The 23476-nt window shown below is 36.0% G+C and overlaps 3 protein-coding genes and 1 long non-coding RNA gene across 5 annotated transcripts; 2 read left to right on the forward strand and 2 right to left on the reverse strand.

The window, feature by feature from the left end:
- Nucleotides 1-901: 901 nt before the first annotated feature.
- On the reverse strand, nt 902-5576 carry LOC125216418 (probable protein phosphatase 2C 52). The gene is made up of 6 exons (XM_048118126.1): nt 5318-5576; nt 3915-4396; nt 3485-3829; nt 3281-3398; nt 2973-3196; nt 902-1509 (listed from the first exon to the last, which is right to left on the reverse strand). The coding sequence occupies exons 2-6, from the start codon at nt 4155-4157 to the stop codon at nt 1039-1041; spliced, it is 1401 nt and encodes a 466-aa protein (XP_047974083.1). The 5' UTR covers nt 4158-4396; nt 5318-5576; the 3' UTR covers nt 902-1038.
- An 11492-nt stretch (nt 5577-17068) lies between these two features.
- LOC125216045 (putative cell wall protein) lies at nt 17069-17636 on the forward strand. Its single transcript, XM_048117650.1, has one exon. It carries the CDS (start codon nt 17136-17138, stop codon nt 17484-17486), a length of 351 nt encoding a protein of 116 aa, XP_047973607.1. The 5' UTR covers nt 17069-17135; the 3' UTR covers nt 17487-17636.
- A 318-nt stretch (nt 17637-17954) lies between these two features.
- LOC125216086 lies at nt 17955-19186 on the reverse strand. The gene is made up of 2 exons (XR_007175353.1): nt 18942-19186; nt 17955-18272 (listed from the first exon to the last, which is right to left on the reverse strand). It is a non-coding gene; the product is annotated as an uncharacterized LOC125216086 (long non-coding RNA).
- Nucleotides 19187-20529: 1343 nt separating this feature from the next.
- On the forward strand, nt 20530-23364 carry LOC125211893 (protein SYM1-like). 2 transcript variants are annotated; one of them, XM_048111854.1, is made up of 7 exons: nt 20530-20991; nt 21504-21644; nt 21729-21842; nt 21927-22100; nt 22524-22639; nt 22828-22900; nt 23051-23364. In XM_048111854.1, the coding sequence occupies exons 1-7, from the start codon at nt 20641-20643 to the stop codon at nt 23051-23053; spliced, it is 972 nt and encodes a 323-aa protein (XP_047967811.1). In that variant the 5' UTR covers nt 20530-20640; the 3' UTR covers nt 23054-23364. The 2 variants fall into 2 exon arrangements, with proteins under 2 accessions (XP_047967811.1, XP_047967810.1); XM_048111853.1 differs by having other exon boundaries at nt 20533-20991; nt 23048-23364.
- The last annotated feature ends 112 nt before the right edge of the window (nt 23365-23476 follow it).

Consider the following 23476-nt stretch of genomic DNA (forward strand, 5'->3'; position numbering starts at 1 on the left):
ATTTATTTGTATTATTCTTGTCATTCTCTAGAATACAATTTTTTTCCTTTATTTATGTGATTCTAGAACTAAGTAAAAACAATATAGAATCAATTACATAGAGAAATTTTAATTATATGAGTTTGTTTTCGAAAACTTTTTGGCTTGAATAATCTGATGGATTAGCTTAGAAGTCGGTGAATTAGGGTTAGAGTTAAAGATTTATAATTCGAAAAATTCATAATCGAATGTCCCGCACTTAAATAGTCTGACAATTCTAGTGGGTTGTCTCCAACCCGAACGGCAGTAGCTCGATTAATATCCCTAAATTAAAAAGTATTACGATAAACAAGTGGAAAAATATCTTATGCCAAATAATTCACTACAGTCATTCTCCAATTAATGATGTAAAACATAGGCTAATCGTGGTTATTGTGCATCCATATTGTTTTTAATTATTGATAAATGTCTATCTACTAATCCTAATGTGTATCTCTCCTTTAATTTTATATTGTTCGAATAAACTCGCACGATAGAAATTAATACACAAATATAATGATAAATAAATGACACAATTATTTAATATATTTATAGAAACAAGTACGGTAACTGCACATCTTCATTAAAAAAAAATACTATTACTACTCAAATCGGTTTTATTTTAAATGATAATCCAGAACTAATGATCAACTAATTTAATTTCAGGAAAAATGGGCACCTGATTTTCCACTGGTCATGTTTTGCCAATGACTTGGGTTGAATTTATTTTGAAAAATTCGACATATTCATAATGCCACTAACAAATTTTGAGGACTATTCAAACTTTGATTTCAATTTTGACCGTACTTGTGGTCGACCTAATAACAATTAAAGAATTTTTCATGAAAAAATAAAAGATAGTAAATTTCAACTGACCAAAATATATGCCAGAACCATAAATAAATTTGATCAAATTTTAGAAAAAGAAAAAAAAAGAAAAAAATAGTAGAACACATTTCTTGTACTTTTCAAACATAACACAGCAGTGTTACAACTAAACAAGTCACTTAAACGACGTCGTTACGGCCTCGGCTTTTCCTCGGAGAATCTGGGAAGCTGAACAAGAGAGTTCACTCTGGTCACGCCTTCCAAACCCGACCAGTTCTGATCCTCGCTGCCACCGGCGTTCTCCCCATCGTCCGCCACAACCGGCACCCTGCTGTAGTGCTCGTTGTCCTCCGACGACCTGACAGTGTTGTTCCGCTGCAGGCATGGCTCGGAGTGCTGGCCATCGTCTGATTCCACGACGTTGCCCGAGTGGTTGCTCTGGAGGGTTGCTGAGGAGAAGCCCTGCTCCTCGTAATCGGACTCCGTGTCCATCTTCCCGTCCAGGAATAAGCAGACGACAGCACAGTCGTCCATCTTTGATGTCGGATACTTGGCTTTCCATTCGCGGGCAGCGTTCTCGACTAGGATACGGGCAGCTGAGGATCTCGTTGGGGACGATGATACTATCTCGACCACTTCCTCGTTGCTAAGGACATCCCATACCTGCATCGTGGAAAGAGGTTTACGTAAGGAAGCGTATTCGAAGGATTAGACTGACAATATATGTATGAATGTCGAGAATTCGAAGAGATGCATGATCAAACAAGCACAAAATTGTTCACTATATCAAAGTAATCCAACCTCTAATTGAAGTATTGAACATTAAGCTAAAAAAATCAAAATGTTTAAGCATCTTATCTCTCTATCATTCATCATTTTGGAAAGAAACTTCAAACCAAACAATCAAATAGAAGAAACTAAATCAAGAAAATTCTTGCCACATTCAAACAACCATTGATGAAGAGCTTCTACTACATCAATGAATCCACAGGCAAGGGAACAAGGAGAAGGTCTAGAACCAAAGCAGAGGTAGGCAGGGCCACGCTATTTGACCCGTTGAACATGCGGTCGGTTTGGTTGAAAAATAAATCGACCAACCAAACCAAAGTCCTAATAGCATATACACCATACATTTCAAAATGGCCAACCAAACCCAAGATTTTTTTCTCAAACCGAGCCAAACTTATATTTCGGTTTCGATTAGGTTTTCGGTAAAGAGAAATTTTTGAAATTTTCATTTTTATTATCAAAATAATTATCCAAAATAGCCAAGAAATAATCATAATAAAATCATCATCAATCAAAGGAATAAAAGATATATTAATGTATTTATCATCTTAGACGATTTTTTAGGTTTTGAATCAAAGAAATAAAAGAAAAATATAATATAATATCATATAAAATAATATAATAATATATTACTACTCCTAATATACTCCAAAATATATTTCATATTAAAAGTTCAGTCAGTTTGGTTCCAGCTGAAATTTGTCAGTTCCTATAAATTATACTGAACCAAATCAAATATGGCTAAAACAGAACCGAACTGACCAAAATCCAACAGCAGGGTTCAATTTTTCGGTTTGGATCCAGTTTTGCTCACCCTATCAATATCTATGTCCATCAGCTGAATGAAACATCGGATATGGCCCTAATCTAGTCAACATCATTGGTTCAAGAAACAAAACCTAGGGATGCGGCCGCTCATTTATATCTCACTACTTGATTTTGTGATAACATTTTGAAATTAAATGCATTGTTGATTCATTTATATCCCTGCAGGAAACCATGCCCTGTTGCAGTACCAAACTCTAGAAACTTGTTACTCGTTTTTCATTTAATTCAACAATAAAAAAATGAGTTTGCAGCCAATGATCACTAAAGGGGACCTTAAGAATAATGTTGTGGCTTGACTCTCTAGCACCTGTTGCTCAACCTATACCAAAATCAAGCTACAATCTCGATCTTTAAATTAACCAATGCGTATCAAAGAGAATATTTTCGCCGTAGGTAGATAATAGTAAGGCGTCTAAATGCAAAAAGTGAGGAATCATATACACATTTCAACAAATTCATCATGTTTGCAAATAACTCATAAATCATAGCTTAAAGAGTAGTACACTCACCCCATCTGAAGCAAGAACAACGAACTTGTCTCGGTCACTGAGAGTTCGATAAGAGAATTCAGGGACAGAGATAACTCCGTATTCCTTCAAACAAAAATCCCCAAACGCTCGAGCCATTGCTAGACCAGGGGCATCATCAAATGGCAGCCACACTCTTTGTACTTCAGGCTCGTCTTGTAAAGCAAAAACTCGACCTTTACACCTCTTAATCCTCTCTGCCTCCTCTGTTTCAAGTAATAGCAACCATAAGTTTGCCTAATAACGACACAATTTCTTAAATCATATAATTGAGACAGGAAAGAACATACTAGGCAGATCGGGCTTTAGATCAACTGTTAATTGGATTGCCACCATCACATCATTGCTATCTTTAGATCCCAAAATAGCTCTAGAGTCACCAATATTTCCAATGAAAAGATTTTGACCCTTCGATAAATCAAGGGATGTTCAACAGAAATATAAGTGGAATTCAAATTTTGATGTAAAAACTTTAACAAAACTATAAAATATACCTGTTTTATAACCGACACAGCGGTGCTGCCACTGCAGAAGCAATCCAAGTTAGGATGGGATCTCAACTCTTTGTCCATCGACTTATATGCTTTCAGAAAAGCGTCTCCCCAGAAAGACTCCACTCCCTCCTCGACAGGTGTATCCTTCATGGGATCTACCACATCTGATTTCACATTCCCATTACAGCAATTCGCGCTTGAACCATTCTTCTTTGACTCGGATGAGTTCATAAAAGAGGAGAGCTTCAGCGGCAGCGTGTCCCTGACTTTCCGAGCCACCATATGTCCGTGGGGACCATGGCCATCGTAGACACCACAGAAGGTAACATCCTCTTCCATAAAATCCTGCGCATCCACAAGATTAAAGAATATCATCTTCAGAAATTGACAAAGACGCCCTCAACAACAGCAACAAATAAAAGGGACTTACTTCCCATACGATCATAGCGTCCTGGTTTATGCCTTTCCGGCCTTGCTGAGTAAATATGCAAGAACTGCTGCTCCTCCCGTTGGTGATTATCCGGTTAGGGACAGCGGATAGATGTTGCAATGTTGTGCCGTGGTCAGAAAATGTCCTCCTACTCCTCTTGCGCCGAAACATGTCTATCCACAGACACGAAGGAGATATCCTTTCTCCATTACTCCTGCTACTAATCGAGACACAACCCCCCATTATATCAGACCCGGAAGCAACAGACCATCTGGATTAAATCGAAGAACAGCCTTCTTCTTCTTGGTAGACCAGAATCAATCTCAATAATATTTGACAGATCAGATAGTATTTGACCAAGCAAAAGACAGTTAGGAAGAGTCACAAGATTCTGAATAAGTGAATATAGATTCTGGGTCCCTTCTTCTCTCAGTCAAACATCAAGTTGGTTTGAAGATGATGTGGACCGGTAACCAAGACAGCTAAAAAAAGGCATTCAATCAGTGGAGTTTTCTCATTTAGCATTTCAATGTATATAAATATGGAAATAGCTGCAAGAAAGTAAACTCCAAATTCAACAAGACTAAAATTTAATTATAATAGCATGTGAAGTGTGAATTAAAAATTATCACAAGGCTGTCTTAACTACTTGTCCTTTGCCAGGAATCTCTCATTATTTTAAAAAATGTTGTAGGATTTCATGCTATTACAATTTACTACAACCCAACCATCCAATATAATATTTGAGGACATAAGCATTGGGTGATCTTGAAATTATTGTCACATTTCCCACCACAAAACACAGCATAAAACAAGATAAGCCTTTAAGCAATCCCAATTAGTTGACTGATAAAGGGAATTAACCTCTCTAATCAAATTAAAGGCTAATGCTTTACAAGAAAACAGATAAAATTGTGGGATCTAAATAGGATAAGATATATCAACAGACACAAACACACACACAAGATCTATAAGAAAAAGAAGTAAGTACTATATACATTGTATTTGCTTTACAATACTAACCTAGAAATAAAGAAAGACTAAAAAGGGGAAAAGGAAAGAATAGATGCAATTGTTCAAACACTGATATTTCATTCTCTTGACTAATGGGATAAAATAAAAGCACAAAAGCATAAAGCAAAAAAATGGGCTGAAAAATCGTCAAACACTGAATCCCCAAAATTGAATTCCAATACGCAAAAGCTAAATAAGAGCAGGCAAATCAAACCCTATTCCAAGAAAAGCGAGAAAAAAAGAATCTTGAGCATAAAGCTGCCATCTACGACCAAATTCAAAGAAAAGGTCATAAATTTACAAAAACCCTTTTTCACAATTGTGCAGATTGAAGGGAAATAAGCAGAATTGAGCATCCAGAGATAGAAAGAAAGAGGGCTTCACCTTACCTTGTTGTTGCATGAAGCAAATGTGAGCCCAACAGTTTCTTTAAATTTGAGCAAGAGGGGTAAAAGCAGTGGAGAGCAGAGAGGTTGTGGTTGGGGGTGAAGAAGATGGTGCATTAATTGAAAATGCATGAAAAGCGTGTGAGAAAGAGAAAAGAGGGAGAATGAGTTGGCGGAGAGAATTAATATGATAACAGAGAGGTGGGTTTGAAGGAGCTAAAATGATGATGCTGGGCATGGACATTTCTTCTTTTCTGCTGTCTTTTTTTGCTTTACAATCGTCTTCCATAAAGTGAATCACCCTCTTTTTATTCGACTTGCCTAATAAAGGGTCCACCGTCGAGCCCGAGCATTTTGGATTCGATTGGACTAACGTATGGCCAAACTAGTTAATCGAGCATGTTTGCAAACATTCAATTGAGATTATATGCAAGTTCGGGTGGTAAAAATTGAATCCAATTGAAGTTGGATTCAATTGAATCCTATTGAATTCAACCACACAGTATGTATGTAAAATAGTACTTGCTCTGATTTTCCACCGGATTAATGTAGTTGGATTTTACTGGCGGTGGGAAAAATTGAACCACCATTTAAGTTCGTGATATTATACGTCAAATTCCGTGGAAAAAAATATTTGGAAAAAGTTTATTTATATAAAATATCAATCAATACCCCTTATTTATTTTGTTCCATGCATTCACCAACTTACTAAGTCATTTTTCAGCGTATAGAAGAAACTCATTTTGATTAGATTTGTACTATAATTTGGCAATAGTTTAAATACCTTTAATGTGACAGAGTTTAGTATGTGCCAAACTTTGGAAAAGAATCACAATTTGATGTAAAATGAATCATGGGAGAGATAAAAAAAAATCTCTTAGCTTTAGATAATACCGTAATCCCCTTATCAAAGTGTATAATTATCAAAAGATGTAATGCATTGCTTTTATACACAAATATGCATGCTTACGGTACTATGAAAATATTGATATACATAATACATCTATTAAATAATGTTATATTTCTATTATGAGATACAATTAAATTTCGACAAGAATAAACAGTACTCCCTTCGTCCCAAGATATTAGACCCCTTTTTTTGAGTACAGAAATTTAGGAGATACTCTCTTCGTCCCCCAAATTTTGACACGGTTTGACTCGGCACGAATTTTAAGAAATGTAATGGAAAAAAAATTGAAAAAGTTGGTGGGATGTGAGTCCTACTTTTAAAATATTAGTTTTACAATAAAATGTGAGTATGAATGAGTTAATGGAATATGAGGCCCACTCCCAAAAATGGTAAAAAGTGAAGTGTGTCAAAATTTGGGAGACGGAGGGAGTAGTTGTTTAGAGTTGGCAGTAAAGTAAATTTTTACCATAAATAGAAACGGTTCAAGTGTAGTAGGACACCCCAAAGTGGAATAGGGGTGTAATATCTTAGGACGGATGGAGTATCACTTGACTGGCTCGAACCTAAACGATCATATGTTAGAATCATGGAAAATGATATATAGTTACCGCTTTAAATCAAAATTATTAAGGTAGTTAAATAGAAGTGGAATTATTTACTTACTTCTCAAAATTCGAGTAAGGGAAAACGATGGAACTATAGTGGAAAAGCCCAATGATGAAACAAAAATTTCAAGGATATTTTCGTACTTTACATTTTACTTATACTCCCTCCGTTCAGGATAATTCGGGTCATTTTAACCGGGCACGGGATTTAAGAATTGTAATGAAAAGTGGGTTGAAAAAGTTAGTGGGAAGTGACTACTACCTTTATATATTAGTTTTATAATAAAATGTGAGTAGAAATAAGTTAGTGGAATATGAGGTCCACTACCAAAAATGGTAAAAATGAAATGGGACAAATTATGTGGGACTGACCGAAATAGAAAACTGAGACGAATTATCTGGGACGGAGGGAGGGAGTATTTTTTAAAATTATTATTGAATTAGAATTTGATATTTTATCAGATGCTACAATAAAAACAAATTTAGTTTCTTGTAAATATATAAATTATTTTCAGATTGTAGCTTTTAACTTGTTTAATAGTACTAGTATATAACTTTTATAGTGTTTTTTTTTTTTGGAATTTGGCAGTGCCCATTTACGTTTGCTATGAAGCCCAAAAAATAAGTTATTGGGCAATGTAATCTCTGCACTATGCCAAATTTCAACAGAAATGCGATATATTCTTTCTTTGACTAGATAGAAATTTCATGTTAGATAATAGTACATGATTATCTATTTATACAAAATTAATATTTAAAGAAAAATACTTGCATTAACCTATTAAATTATTATTATTATATAAGTGTGTCGTAGGAAGCTACACTACTAAGCTGTTAGATAGTAATTTGAATATTTCACTTTTGTATTGGAAAGAGCTTTTCTTGGTAAAGAGTACTGCAGCAGATAAATAAGCGTATATTTAAAATAAAAGGGTTGAAATACTGATATTTGAAATGAGATTTAAATTCAGAAAGAAAGAACTTTATTTCGTAGCGTCCATGATTTTTCAAAATCTTAGTAAAATTAATTAGATATTTAAATTCTCCTATGGAGTATATATTTAATTTTAAATCTTCCATGATTTTTCAAAATCTTAGTAAAATTAATTAGATACTTTAATTCTCCTATGGAGTATATATTTAATTTTAAATCTTTATAGTGGCTACTTTTCGGATAATCGCCATATCATTACTTGAGTGATGTGTTGATAAACGCAAAAGCCCAAAACTGGGACGTTACAAATCAAACATTTTTAATGTAAACACATTTATTTTGTATTATAATGTTCCAATACATTGTTCACTATAGTACCAAAACTCGATTACCGATTGAAACCCATTTTTAAATCAATATCTAATTTTAATTATTCTACCACCAAAGCCCTGGCTCCTTGTATCAATGATAGTTTAAAACAACATCGCTGAATCAAAATGGGCTTTAAGAAAAAAAAGTGTGGTAAAAAATTACTCCTTCTATCCACGAAAAATAGATCACATTATGAATGACAAGGGTTTAATGTGAAATTGGTAAAGTAAGAGAGAATGAGAAAAATTAAGAGATCAGTAGTGTTAGTGGAATGTGAGGTCCATATTAGTAGTGTTTAATTGTGCTAAGTAGCAAATGTGAGGTCATTTTACAGACTTGGTCTATTTTTCGTGGACAACCAAAAATGATAAATATGGTCTATTTTTCGTGGACAGAGGGAGTACTTAGCAGCATTATCTTAGGCAACTTAGGTTGGTAGGATAAAATAAAAATACAATCAATGAACGGAGGGAGTACTGCATATTACTGTGCATCGATCCATAGTCCCTAAATATAATAATAAAAAAAAGCTTTAAACGCAATAGAGTAAGAACTTTAAATATAATAGAAAGGCTTTAAATATACCGGAAATTGGTCAGAAAAATATAGAACTTTCACAAAAATTTGGTATTTCCCACAACCTTTAAAAGTGGTCTTAAAAGTCATCAACTTTTCAAATTATGTAGATTTTCCACACTAAAGTTTTCAACATAAATTTTCCCTATGTTGCATGCCAAAAAACCTACGTGTAATAGTCAGAGTTACATTTCATCTTGTATGGAAGATGAAACTGATGATGATATGGATGCTCTAGATTAATATCGGCATTTCACGTAGGCAAAAGTTACACCGGAAATTTTAGTGTGGGAAATCCGCACAATTTAAAAAGTTGGTGATTTTTAAGATAAATAGGAACACATTTGTGCAAGGAAGTGGGATCATGATCCCTATCAAACATTATTTGTTTAAAGAAACATATACTCCCTCCGTCCCATAAAAGTTGAGACAACTTTTGGGCACAGAGATTAAGAATTTATATTAAATAATAGGAGAGATGAAAAAAGTAGAAAAGATAAGAGAGAGTAAAGTAAATGATTGAATAAAGTAAGAGTGATTAGATGTTTTGTCTTTTGTTAAAAAAGGAAATACTCAATTTTGTTGGGACGGACTAAAAAGGAATACGACTCAACTTTTATGGGACAGATGGAGTATTTCTCATTATTAATAAGAAGTGTCCCTTTCATTCGTGATCAACAATGCAAGAGTTTTTACACTACCAGAATATCTCTATTTAGACGTTCTTTTATCAACAACTATTCACTGTTGAATTGTTGAATGAAGATTGCTGACTCATAATTGAAAGTATCGGGACTTAGTCTTTGTTGGTTTCAGCTTTAGTTTGACTCATTCTTAGTTAGTTGTTTAGTGTTCCTAGTCATTAGCTATATTCTGTTATTGCTGATTTTTAGCTCATTTCAGTTTGCCGTTGTAATCTTCATGCTTAGAGGCTTATAATAGCACCTCATATTAGTGAAATAAATAAGTCTTTTGAGTCATTCTTCCAATACACAAAGGCTACGTTTATTTCTTTCTTCTTGCTTGTACTCTACTCTCTGTTTCCAACATTTGTGGCATCTAGAGCTGGGTTCAATTACGATGGCCAGCAACGGAAGTTCGATGAGTGCTACACAACCACTCATTCCAGTCTTCAAAGGAGAAGGCTATGAATACTGGAGTATTCGGATGCAGACTCTACTGAGGTCTCAAGATCTATGGGACTTCGTGGAGCAGGGATATGCAGATCCCGACGAGGCGAACAGATTGCGGGAGAACAAGAAGAAAGACTCGAAGGCGTTGGCGATCATCCAGCAAGCGGTGCACGACAGCGTCTTCTCCAGAATTGCAACGGCGACCACCTCGAAGCAAGCTTGGTCAACTTTGCAGAAAGAATTCAAGGGAGATTCAAAAGTCATCGTCGTGAGATTGCAATCACTTCGACGTGACTTTGAAACGCTGATCATGAAGAATGGAGAATCTGTGGCTGATTTTTTGTCGAGGGCAATGGCAACAGTCAGTCAAATGCGATCTTGTGGAGATAAGATCACGGATCAGACCATCGTTGAGAAGGTGCTCAGAAGCTTGACTCCAAAGTTTGATCATGTTGTAGCTGCAATTGAAGAATCAAAGGACCTATCGGTTTTTTCATTTGAAGAACTGATGGGATCTCTTCAAGCTCATGAGTCGAGGATTAACCGATCGTTTGAAAAGTCTGATGAAAAAGCTTTTCAAGTGAAAGGTGAATTCTCCAATCGGAAGGAGTTCTCTACGGCAAGAGGACGAGGCAGAGGAGGTTTCCGAGGTCGCGGGCGTGGCCAAGGTCGAGATCGTGGCGGTCGATCTGATGCAAAGCAATATTTTGGTGGACAGCAAGGCGACAAGAGCCAAATTCAGTGTCATAATTGCGGCAAATATGGGCACGTGAAAGCAGATTGTTGGTCGAAGGAAAAACAAGCAAATTGCGTCCAAGAAGAGGCGAATGATAACAAGTTATTCATGGCGGTTGCAGACGCCGTGGATGTGCCGAATGATGTGTGGTTCGTGGATAGTGGTTGCTCGAATCACATGTGTTCCAACAAGGAGATGTTCAAAGAGCTCGATGAATCTCGCAAGATTCAAGTCAGGCTAGGTGATGACAAATCTATTCAAGTTGAGGGGAAAGGTACTGTTGCAGTAAAGGATGGCCATGGTAACACCAAACTCATTTATGATGTCTATTTTATTCCACACTTGGCACATAATTTATTGAGTGTTGGGCAATTGATATCTACTGGATATATGGTGGTGTTTGATGATCGTTTATGTGTCATCAAAGAAAAAAAATCTGGGCAAATCATTGCAAAGGTTTGCATGATGGAGAATAGAATGTTTCCGCTGCGAATGTCAAATGTGGAGAAATACGCTCTTGTTTCTAGCACGCAAGAGGCGTCGAGGCTGTGGCATTTACGATATGGGCATCTCAACACCAATGGATTAAAGCTTCTTCGTGAGAAAGGTATGGTTCATGGGCTGCCTAAAATTGATGATTTTGATTTATGTGAAGGATGTATCTATGGGAAACAGAGGAGGAAATCCTTTCCTAGTGGTGTATCGTGGAGAGCTTCTAATTGTCTTGAGCTCATTCATGCTGATTTGTGCGGGCCTATAAATACGGAGTCGATTGGTGGAAGTCGGTATTTCTTTCTAATTACCGATGATTATAGTCGCATGAGTTGGGTTTATTTTATGAAAAATAAATCCGAAGCCTTTGAGAACTTCAAGAATTTCAAGGCTATGGTGGAGAAACAAAGTGAGAAGAGCATCAAGGTTCTTCGTACAGATAGGGGTGGTGAGTTTTGCTCTAATGAATTTAATCATTTTTGCGAGACTAATGGAATACGCAGAGAGTTGACAACACCATATACGCCGGAGCAGAATGGTGTGGCGGAGAGGAAAAATCGCACCGTTGTAGAGATGGCGAGAAGCATGTTGAAGGCGAAGCATCTCCCCAACTCCTTGTGGGCAGAAGCTGTTGCTACTGCCGTATTCTTGCTGAATTTATCTCCTACAAAAGCTGTTCAAAATCGCACACCATATGAAGCTTGGGGAGGTACGAAGCCGACGGTGAGCAATCTAAAGGTTTTTGGATGCGTAGCTTATGCTTTGGTGAGCTCTCAACATCGTCGAAAGCTTGACGAGAAATCTGAAAAGTGTATCTTCATTGGGTACTCTTCTCAATCTAAAGCATACAAGCTATATAAACCTCTTAGTGGAAAAGTTATTATCAGCAGAGACGTTGTTTTTCATGAAGATGCTGGCTGGGATTGGGAGAGCAAGCAAGATGACCCATATACTCTCTTCCCGCTGGACACGAGTGATGCAGATTCTGGTGTGAATTCGCCGCACAGCAGCCCTCCGAATTCACCACAAAACAACCCCATAAACTCACCAAATACTACTCCTCCAAATACGCCTCATACCAGCCCTATAAATCCTCCAAACTTAAATACACCACCTTCATTAAGTAGTTGTTCATCTCTCGAAACACCCCCTCCACGAGGCTATAGGTCTCTAACTGAACTTTATGAAAGATGTACTTTTGCTCTTATGGTTGCGGATCCAAATCGGTTCCATGATGCTGCTGGAGAAGAGAAGTGGCAGAATGCAATGAATGAGGAGATTGCAGCAATTGAAAAGAATGGAACTTGGATGCTGGAAGACTTGCCGGAAAATAAGAGTGCAATTGGCTTGAAGTGGGTGTTCAAGACGAAGTATAATGCAGATGGGAGTGTGCAGAAACACAAGGCTCGTTTGGTTGTCAAGGGCTATGCGCAGAAGCAGGGCATCGACTATGAGGAAACGTTCTCTCCGGTTGCTCGCTTCGAAACCGTGAGAATGTTCTTGGCTTTGGCTGCACATCTTAAGTGGCCTATCTATCAACTTGATGTCAAGTCTGCGTTTCTGAACGGAGACTTGGAGGAGGAAGTCTATGTCGTGCAGCCGGAAGGATTCGTTGTTGAAGGCATGGAGGATAAGGTCTATAGGTTGAAGAAAGCTTTATATGGCTTGAAGCAGGCTCCGCGAGCGTGGTACAGCAAGCTGGATTCGTTTTTCCAGCAAGATGGATTTGAACGAAGTGCTAACGAGCCTACATTGTATGCAAAGAAGGGAAGTAACGGTAGCTTGCTCCTTGTTTGTGTATATGTTGATGATATAATATATATGGGATCTTCTAACTCTCTTGTTACTGAGTTCAAAGAGAGTATGATGAATATGTTTGAGATGACAGATTTGGGTTTGCTTAATTATTTTCTTGGATTGGAAATTAAGCAAGGAGAAGATGGAGTGTTCGTTTTCCAGAAAAAGTATGCCGAGGATCTTCTCAAACGCTTCAACATGACGAATTGCAGAGCTGCAGTTACTCCCATGAATATGAATGAAAAGTTGCAGCTCAAAGATGGTACGGAGGAAGCTGATGCAGTAAGCTTTCGGAGTCTAGTTGGAGGTTTGATTTATTTAACGCATACGAGGCCCGATATTGCCTTTGCCGTTGGTATGGTTTCCAGATTTATGCACAATCCAACACGTCAACATTTTGGAGCTGCAAAAAGGATTCTTCGCTACATAGCTGGAACTCAAAATTTTGGTATTTGGTACTCAAATGTTGCTGATTTTGAGTTGGTTGGGTTCACGGACAGTGATTGGGCAGGTTCGGTGGATGATAGGCGAAGTACTTCAGGCTTCGTGTTCAATCTTGGGTCTGGAGCTGTGACATGGAGTTCGAAGAAGCAAGGAGTAACAGCGCTTTCGACTGCAGAAGCAGAGTATGTGGCTGCTACTTCTTCAGCTTGTCAAGGAGTGTGGTTGAGAAGGTTATTGGCTGATTTCGAGCAGGAGCAGAAGGAGGCTACTGGAATTTTCTGTGATAATCAATCAGCTGTTGCGATTGCAAAGAATCCAGTTATGCACGGGAGAACGAAGCACATCGATATTAAGTTTCACTTCATAAGAGATTTGATTAATGAAGGGGTCATCTCTTTGAAGTTTTGCAGCAGCCTTGAGAACTTGGCTGATATTTTCACCAAGTCGTTGTCTTCGGAGAAGCACATCAAGTTCAGAAATATGCTCGGAGTGTGCAATTATGAATCAAGGGGGAGTGTTGAATGAAGATTGTTGACTCATGCGTAATCTCCGGCAAGTTTACGGTATCCACCATGTCCACCGCGATAGTGCTGCGGAAAATGACAGTTGTGTCGACGATGTGTGCAAACAGGCAGTTGGATTAAAGGCTAAGAGTCGGAAATGAGAATTCATCCTTTATGCCATCTGGCTTATAACTTTCATTTGTCATTGCGGCCCTGATGGCCATTTCACTTTCGCTAGTATGCGATTGTACGTTATCAGCAAATTGTCGCCGTCTTCCACCTTCATTACTGTGTGGGCTCTTGTTTAACGAAAAAATGAATCAGTACCAGAAGAACCGCAAGACGGCTTGTCATATGCACAAAATAAGCAGCCTCCTTCAATCTGTTCTCAATGGACTTAGGCTGCTGGAGAATGCCGAGGGCTTCTGTTTAATTTAGGCATAACTTATAATGTCTCCGAATATATCATTTTCATTTTAATTGACCTTATCTTATTTCTCTGATACACTAACCGGAGGCGTGACTTGGCAAAATTTCTGAACTCAGGTAATATAACCTCTTTTTGGCTGATTTTGAAAGCGGAAAATGTAATCGACAAGAGTGAAATCGTCGACAAACGGTTTAGGGATGAAATCGGCGACATGTAAAGAAGATTCAATAAAAAAAAAGTATAAAACGACGTTGTTTTGTGCCCAGTCAGAAATTTTGTCAGGTCACTCCCCCGGCATGCCACGTGAGATAAGTTTCTAACGAAAATATGTCATCAGGTCGGGTAGTTTGGGAAATTTGCACGATCCAATAAAGTTCGTGACTTTAGGCGCAACTTTTATAATTTGTGGGAAAAAACAAACTTTTCCCAAAGTTTGTAAATTTTTAGGCAATTTGCCCTATATTTTATTTGATCAGTATAACTATTATGTATTTTGGTTAAATGGATAGTAATCTTTAATTTCGCATCAATTCTCATTTCTCATACACTAACTATGTGTTAAACAATTGCTTTATTAGTTGTATATAGGTAAATGTGACATTACAGGTATAAATCAATTTGAATATTCTGCATTCTTGCTAATATTAATTTGTTGTGACAAAATAGTTATATTTTCCGTTGTTGTATTTTGTTTTTAGCATAAAAAAATTAAAAGGATATAATATTTTTTTTGGAAGAAGAGAAATATTATATTCTTAATTCTATTTGTTCATTTACTTACATGTAACGATTAACTTTAAGTTTTCTTAATGGTCTTGGACCAAATATGTACTTCACAATCTTTTATGGATACAGTTCACGTTACATGAAGCGTTTATATTTTAGTCTTCACATAATTAGAAAATTGCAAGTAGATGCGACTAAGTTGTAGCAACTTCACTTTCAACTATCTTCTTTGCTATAAAAACTGCAACACAAGCTAGTTGATACCTATTTTCTTCACAGGTGAATCCAGCAAAAAGAAAATGATTTTGGTGATTGAAATTATATGTATAGTTAACATGCAAACTAAAGAAAATGACTTCATGCAAAAGCCTATATCCAATGCATCCAAAATGCCATCAACTAATTGAAGTCAATAGCAAAAATATGTATACAACAAATGAAAAGTAACCTCTATTATTCAATTCTTCGATAAAATCATTTTGATGTAGATGCATCAATTATACTACATAATCATATAACAACTTGTGAATTGATTCAAGAACTAGTAGAACATGAATTATTTAAAGTGTTAGATACAGTTAATTAAAAACAATTATGTTGCAGCTCTAAGTCAGGCTAGTTTATAAACTACAACTCCAAATTGTAGACAAACACCAAACCTCGTTTATAGATCTACCCTTTTAGAATTGAATCTATAAAGTAAATATTACCAAAGTAAAATAAAACAATAAATAATAATATTGAGTAATAAGAAGTGTCCCTTTCATTCGTGCCACCAAACAAAGTTGGCTGATCAATGATGCCCACTAGCCTAGTGTAAGAAGACAATATATACAGAATGTTACTCCATATTGCTAGTATTTAGCAAATTTAAGAATGAATCTTGTCCTTTAATCTTGTTTGTTTAGCTACATGCACCCTAGCTATATATAGATAATATAAATATAAATATCAATATCAATAATGTCGACAAATAATGACACTAAAAGGACTAATTCATCTATAATCACACTACTTGATAGTATTAACTTATGTGAATTTAATTTTCTAGGTTATGCATTATGCTCAATGTGTTAGATGTAATGAAATATTTATGCATTGCTCAATGTATCAATATTATGTTTAATTACAAAATAAATTATGGCATAAGATCAGTAAAACTTTGGTTATTCAATCAATTATTCAGCATAGTTAAATCTAATAACAATAAAATTAAGATTTGTTATGAAAGAGCCGCAACTACAAGTTCTTTTGAGTCAATGCTACAATATTGGCACTGTCGGTTTTTTTTTGTTTTATGTCAATGCTACGTCTAACGACAGTCACCATATGTATCTTTAGTTTTTATCACGCATTCTCTTATCCTTCGTCTCATAAGCAATCAACGTCTCTCGCAACTCCTACCGGATACTTCCATATCGCAACTATTTTCGACGACACCAATACTGAAAAGTATGTACCATGGTTTAAACCCCCCATGTCTAGTGAATGTGATATTGATCATTGACACGTGCTGGTGAAATGCACCCTACTTGTGTCCTGGTAGATATGCACTTGTATTCAATTAGCCGTTAATTATTGGTTTGGAAAGGACATGTACTTAAATGAGCAACCACTCTATAATGCTTGAAAATAACGTCTCAAATAATATAATAGCAAAATATACTTAACAAAATCGATATGTCACACACTTTTCAGGATCTTCTATGAACACCATATTAATATTTTTTTCTCTTTTATTTTAATACTACTATTTTATTCTAATATCATAAAATTAGTATTGATAATCAAATTCTAGAATTACAAATCAAAACTAATTAGATTAATTTTTTTTATCAATCTAATTGAGGTGAAAGCAAGGGAAAAAAGAATTTTGTTTTATGCAATGAAAGTATATGGACCCAATATTTATGAAAACCAGTTAGATGGATCCGATCTATATTTTTTTATAATGAGAAAAACATAAAAGAGTTGAACATGCCTTTATGATTTTTACTCATTAAGAAAGCATGCAGGCTAAACATTCTACGTCCTCTCAATGAGTTCAATTAATCACCGCCAAAATTGTCACAAAAATCACCTATAAATTCCCTATCAAATCCAGCCTTCCATCATCACAAATTCTCTACAACAATCACATTTCCCATTCCCTTCAGCAAGACAATGGCTTCTTCAACCTCCTTCTTCCTCTTCTTCCTCCTCGTCTCGTGCCTGGCCCTCGAGGCGGCCGCAGGGCGCGAGGTCCCGCCGACGGACTCCAAGTTGTCCTTTGACGGCTCTGTGTGGATCCCGGGCCTCGGCCGTTACATGATTCCCAAGAAAGGCTCCAAGTCCTTGGACTACAACCCCATCACTGGATCCCCGGGAGGGAACGGTTTGTCCATCCCTGGGTTTGGGGGATCGACCGGAGGTCGCAACTACATCCCCGGTGGAGACGACACATTCGTGCCCAACCCTGGCACGGAGGTGCCTGTCTCTGGCGGCGGAGGGATCCCCGTACCATCCAACCCTTGAGCTCATATGAGACGAGAACTGTTGAAATCTATGTTTTTTTTTTCCTTATGTTGTATAAGGGCGTGTAGCATTCTATTTCTACGTTTCTCATTGTTGTAGCTCTCTGCCATGTTTGACGTCAATAAAAAGTGTGTTGAGTGTGTTTCTCTATCCCTGGTCTTATGTTACGACCGAGAGCTTGAGAGGGCGAAAACTCGAACAACAAGCAGCAACGACCTCATTTATCACTAACCTAGAACAAGCACCAAAATCTGGACAATTCAAACATAGGAGAAATTGCAAGAAATCACCTAATAGTTGCATTATTCGAGAAAATCGAAGTGAAACTAAAATCTTCTTCAAATGAGCTAAATGAATGAACCAAGAGATCATATCTGAGATTTTAATTTATGATCTGTGATGAAATCAAGAACAAAATTTGGCATTCCACAATGTATAAAAATGCAACTCTTAAGTCATTAAACTCAATAATGAAAAGGTTAAACTCTTCCAATTAGCAAAAATGGCTGATGATGAACACAAAACCAGTATCATATTATCCATCAGAACAACAGTACTGAAGATAACAAACAGCTATATCAGCAACACACCCGAATTCTTGCAAAGCAACAAAAACGAGAAACTCATAGCACTGTAATGAGGTGATGGATTCATACTACGACAAAACAAAACGCAGCAAGACCACCAACAGTGGAACTACTCCCTTCGAGCATATCACTCTTAACATTCTACGAATCGCTCTTCACAACTAGAGACGGGGTAAAATGCCCCACACGATTAATCATCCTGCATAAATGGATGTAACAATCAGCTCATTTTTGAAAGACAAGATCATAGTTCAACTCAAATTCTTTCAATTCTGTGTTCATAATTAAATATTCTGTTATAGGGATGGAACAAATTGACCTTTCACATTAAAATCATCAATCTAAGCTACCAATAGTAGGCCAACCAACCTTTACCACCACACACATTGGGTTATTTTTATGAAACTCTCATTGAATTTTAAAAATAGGACTGGAAAAGTAAAACCTCAACATTACAGCTCCAACAACTAACTCTATAATGAATACTTCAGTTCAACCAATATAATTTGCTACATACTCCCACTCAATTTGTGATTTTGGCAAAACTAGGTTTGCTAAAATTCTTCACAAGCTTAACCTCTATAAGTAAAGATTCAATTTTTACTTCAAGAACGCATTAATCACAATTTCCAATCAATGCCCACCGATCTATTCCCTTCGCCATTAACACATACAACTCAGATATTTCTTCACAAACTCCAACCCCTGCAGATAAAGATTCAATTTTTTATTTCAAGAATGCATTGATCACAATTTTCAATCAATGCCCACCAATCTATTTCCTACACCATTAACACATACATAAAAAAAACACCCAATTTACTTTTCAAGAAAGGGAAAATTCACAAAAATGGAGATGAAAAGTAACCTTGTTGAATCAGAATCCGACCATTTTAGACAGGATGTAGCTGAGGAAGAGGAAGAAGATGGCCAGGAAAAGGTAGTCTACGAAGACGAAAAACGAAGTGGATCCGTGCCTTCTTTTGGCGGCTACTTTTTTTTTCGTTTGATGCTGCAATGTGGATTGTTGCTCCTCAATCTTCGCCATTGGTTCCTCGATGTAGATCTCAATTCCTTTCGGCTTCTCGGTTTCAGAAATTGGTGAAATTACGATTTATACTTATTTTGGGAAAAAAAATAAAGAACCAAATAGCTGAATTTTTATATTATACTTTACGTTTAGTTCAATTTTTTTTTTTTGTTTATTTTATTCCATTTGATGATTAATAATTCTATGTTTAGTTCAATTTTTTTGGTTTATTTTTGTTTCATTTGATAATTAAACTATCATATATTTTATTTATGACCTTCAAAATTTATGCTTTTATGCATTGTAGATTTTGTTTATGTAAAAATAGTTGTAAAGTGATTTACTATTGAACCGCAACATTTATTTCTGTTATTGTAATCGTTTTTGTAGTACATAAAATTGCATCGGCAATTTGGTATTGAATTGTAATTTTATGAGTGTGATGTTGAACTCTTAACTTTGTTTTTATCCTGTATCTCATGACGAACAACATTTATTTTAATTTATAAATAAAGAAATAAAATAAATAAAAATTGTGGAATCATTTCCGCTAAAAGTTTTCTTTATCCCATTAAAATAATGCAAATTACTGAATTAGTGTTATGAAAAGTTAACGATGCATTTAAATAATTGTTATTCTAAATATATTTGTGTATAATATTTAAATAATTTGTTAGAAATATTATGGAGTACTCTAATTTAAGTATCTTTATTTTTGTTTCACACAATAATTCATTTTTACGTGAATTCATTGAAAGCACAACGTATAATTAGTTGTTCGGGTGTGTTAGTATCTCAAACTATTTTTATTTTTAATCCTTTTAAAGCAATTTTCCTTTTTATCCTTGATATATTATTTTCTTTTTTACTAGTAGAAAAATAATGTCCTTTTCTGGAAGTGATTCAATAATACAATAAGATTTATGAAACCTATCATGTCTCATTTGTAACTGTAAGTGCACCTATTTTCTTCGCCACATTCTACTCGCATGTGACTTTTATCGATAATGATCTGAATTTTTTATTTAGTTTTAAAAATCTCATATTGTATACTAGTTTTATTATGATTTATATTAGGATTAAAATTTAAATATTTAACTTTTGAGTACAAAGATTAAAAAATTATATTAAAAATAGAAAAAAAGAATAAAATAAGAAAATAAAGCGAGAGTAAACTATGTGATAAAATAAAATAAAATAAGAGAATATTTTATTTTATTGTAAAAAATAAAAGGACTCGACTTAATTGAATCATATAATAAGAAATGTACGAAAGCAACTTAATTGGAGCGAATTAAATAATATAGTAGATATTGAAAAATTTCTGTCGCTTAGTTTTTACACCCAAAATTATTAATCACCAACCAAAACCAAAACTTGCTAGAAAATTCCAAATCATTTTCATCTCAAACTCTCTTAAATCCACATAATCTTGAAAATCCAATAGAAACCAGAACAATTAACCCATGCAACGCAATAACCACCACATAATAAACAGATGATAAACAAGCAAACATACCAAACCAAATAATCAGAAATGGCTGCTACTCTCAAGAGTTTCTCTCCATCTGCACAGTTTATACAGCGCAGGAAGCATCTGAGCCTCCCAAAATCCCTACCTCACCACTTCTCCGCCCCCTCCAACCCATTCTTGAACCCTAATCTCGCAGTCCAAATCCGGTGGCCCATCAACGCCGTCACTGAGGAGAGAGAAGTCCCTGAGAAAACCGACGATCAAGATAATGAAAAGGGCTCCATTTCAAGAAAAATGGAGGAATTCAAGGAGGACTTTGTTAATTCTGACAGGTTGCTTAATGCTGCTATAGTTCTTGGTGCTGGCACCCTTGCCATCACCAAATTGCTCACCATTGATCACGATTATTGGCAGGTGGGTCTTGGAATTACTCACCCAAAATTAATAAAAATCAAATCTTTATGAATATGAGCTGTGATTTTTGACTGGGCCTAGTTTCATGTGGTAGTAATGGCTAGTTTCGGAAGTAGTTTTATCATTAATGAATTATTATCTTGGATACAATCAAGAACTGAAAATTGGAACTAATTTTTGCTATTTTGTTTGCTCCTTTTAGGTGATTTGATTTTATTAGTCTTGGGATTACTTAGCAAAAAGGAATAAAAATTGAATCTTTAGTGAATTTAAGCTGTCAATTGTGATTGATATGAGTTTCATGTGGTTGTGATAGCTAGTTTTATGCAGTAGTTTTGGTGATTAATGATTATGAGTATTTTTCTCTGTATGTGTTTTCATGAGTTTACAATCAAGAGATGAAAATTGAAACCAATTTCTGCTTTTGTTTTGCTTGTTTTGGAGATCTTATTTCATTAGTCTGTATTCTTGCAAAATTGTGTTGAAATTTATATGCTCTACTGAATCTTCAGGGATGGACTCTTTATGAGGTGCTGAGATATGCACCTGAGCACAACTGGACTGCATATGAAGAAGCTCTGAAAGAGCATCCTGTGTTGTCGAAAATGGTGATAAGTGGGATTGTTTACTCTGTTGGAGATTGGATAGCTCAAGTAAGCATTTTTGGTGATGTTATTTTCTTTAGGATTGTGTTGGTTATGGTTGGATGATCATTTTTCTGCTTGAAAACCTCTCAGTGTTATGAAGGGAAGCCTCTGTTCGAGTTTGACAGGACGCGTATGTTTAGGTCCGGCCTTGTTGGGTTCACCCTCCACGGATCGCTGTCCCATTACTACTACCAATTCTGTGAGGTGTGTATGTGTTTGTGGCTGAAATGTGTTGAAATTTTGAGCATTTTGTTGTTTTGTGGAGTTGTGAAGTTGCTTGTTCGACAGGCTCTATTCCCTTTCAAGGATTGGTGGGTGGTCCCTGCCAAAGTTGCATTTGACCAAACCGTCTGGTCGGCTGTGTGGAACAGCATCTACTATGTGGTGCTGGGATTCTTGCGCGGTGAATCCCTGGAGAAAATTGTCATTGAACTGAAAGCGACGTTTGTGCCTTTGTTGACTGTAAGAACTCTTATGTCGTTGAATGGTGTAGATTAGGAGATATGATCACGTTGTCATCAGCATTTTGTTGTTCAAATATTTCAGAATTTAAAATCACAGTTCTTCAACTGAAAAAGTGTAGTTTGAATGTTGAAGGACTTATGATGACTTAATATATATACTGAGAAAGTTGTAATGAACTAAAACCAACATTTCTAGTCTATGTTGATGGTAACAATTCACAGTCTATCCCTTTGTCTACCTTGGTATGAAATATTTAAGAACGTATTTCTGAATTTCAACCTCTTTACACAGTTTAAGGGAGTTTTGTGATCATCAAGAAATTGCTTTTTCTTGCATTTTATGTGTGAATTTGCTCCTCCTAGCCGTTGATTCTGGGCGTTGAGTGGTGATTGATTGATCATTCTTTTTTATATGAGACAGGCGGGTTGGAAGCTCTGGCCTTTCGCTCATTTGATCACCTACGGAGTGATTCCAGTCGAGCAACGCCTCTTATGGGTGGATTGCGTGGAGCTGATTTGGGTTACTATACTCTCAACGTACGTGCCATCTGCTATTAACGATGCTTTCATAGCTTTGTTAGCCGATCATGCTCTAGAACATATGTTGCGATCTTCGTTTCCATTGTCATTATTATTAGATATATAAACTCGTCCATCGAGTTATGGATATGGTGCTTTAGGTTGTTGCCCACTGCTAAAACACACCCTTTTTTTTTCTATCTCAGGTACTCGAATGAGAAATCTGAAGTGCGGATATCTGAGGCGTCTGAACCCAATCCCAATGGCAAGTCTATCGAGGTAATCTTCGATAACCATTTTTAGTAGGTGGAATCACTCAAACGGGTCAGGACTTTAGAACCGATGCTAGCAACTGTGTGTATATTAGCACAAGCACGAGCACGAGCACTTTAGAACCTTACGATGATTTATGTGGTTGTTGTGTAGAAGTAAATAAGCAAACATGCTTCTTCAGAAGATGTCTCCTTCACTTCGGACCAGTTAGCAGTGTTTTGAGAAAGCTAAAGATCCGACAGGCTACGTACAAAATACATCTACATCGTACAGTTTGAGAATTTATACGGTCTTGTATATTCTGTATTATGTTCTACTAGCTCTTGAATCAATTCGCAAGTTGTTGTATAATTATGTACTAGTAGTAAAATTCAGAGTCATTTTGTCTAAACGATTATAGTTTTGCTTATGTGGATGATTGATGCATCTAAATCAAAATGATTTTACAGAAAATTGAATGAGGTTAATTACTTTTCATTTGTTGGATACATTATTATTTTTATTGACCTCAATTAGTTAATGATATGTTGGATGCATTTGTTAGATATAGGCTTTTGCATGGGCATTTTCTTTAGTTCGCAT

Source organism: Salvia hispanica, chromosome 3 (assembly GCF_023119035.1).
Source record: "Salvia hispanica cultivar TCC Black 2014 chromosome 3, UniMelb_Shisp_WGS_1.0, whole genome shotgun sequence".
In the NCBI taxonomy this organism is placed as follows: domain Eukaryota; kingdom Viridiplantae; phylum Streptophyta; class Magnoliopsida; order Lamiales; family Lamiaceae; genus Salvia; species Salvia hispanica.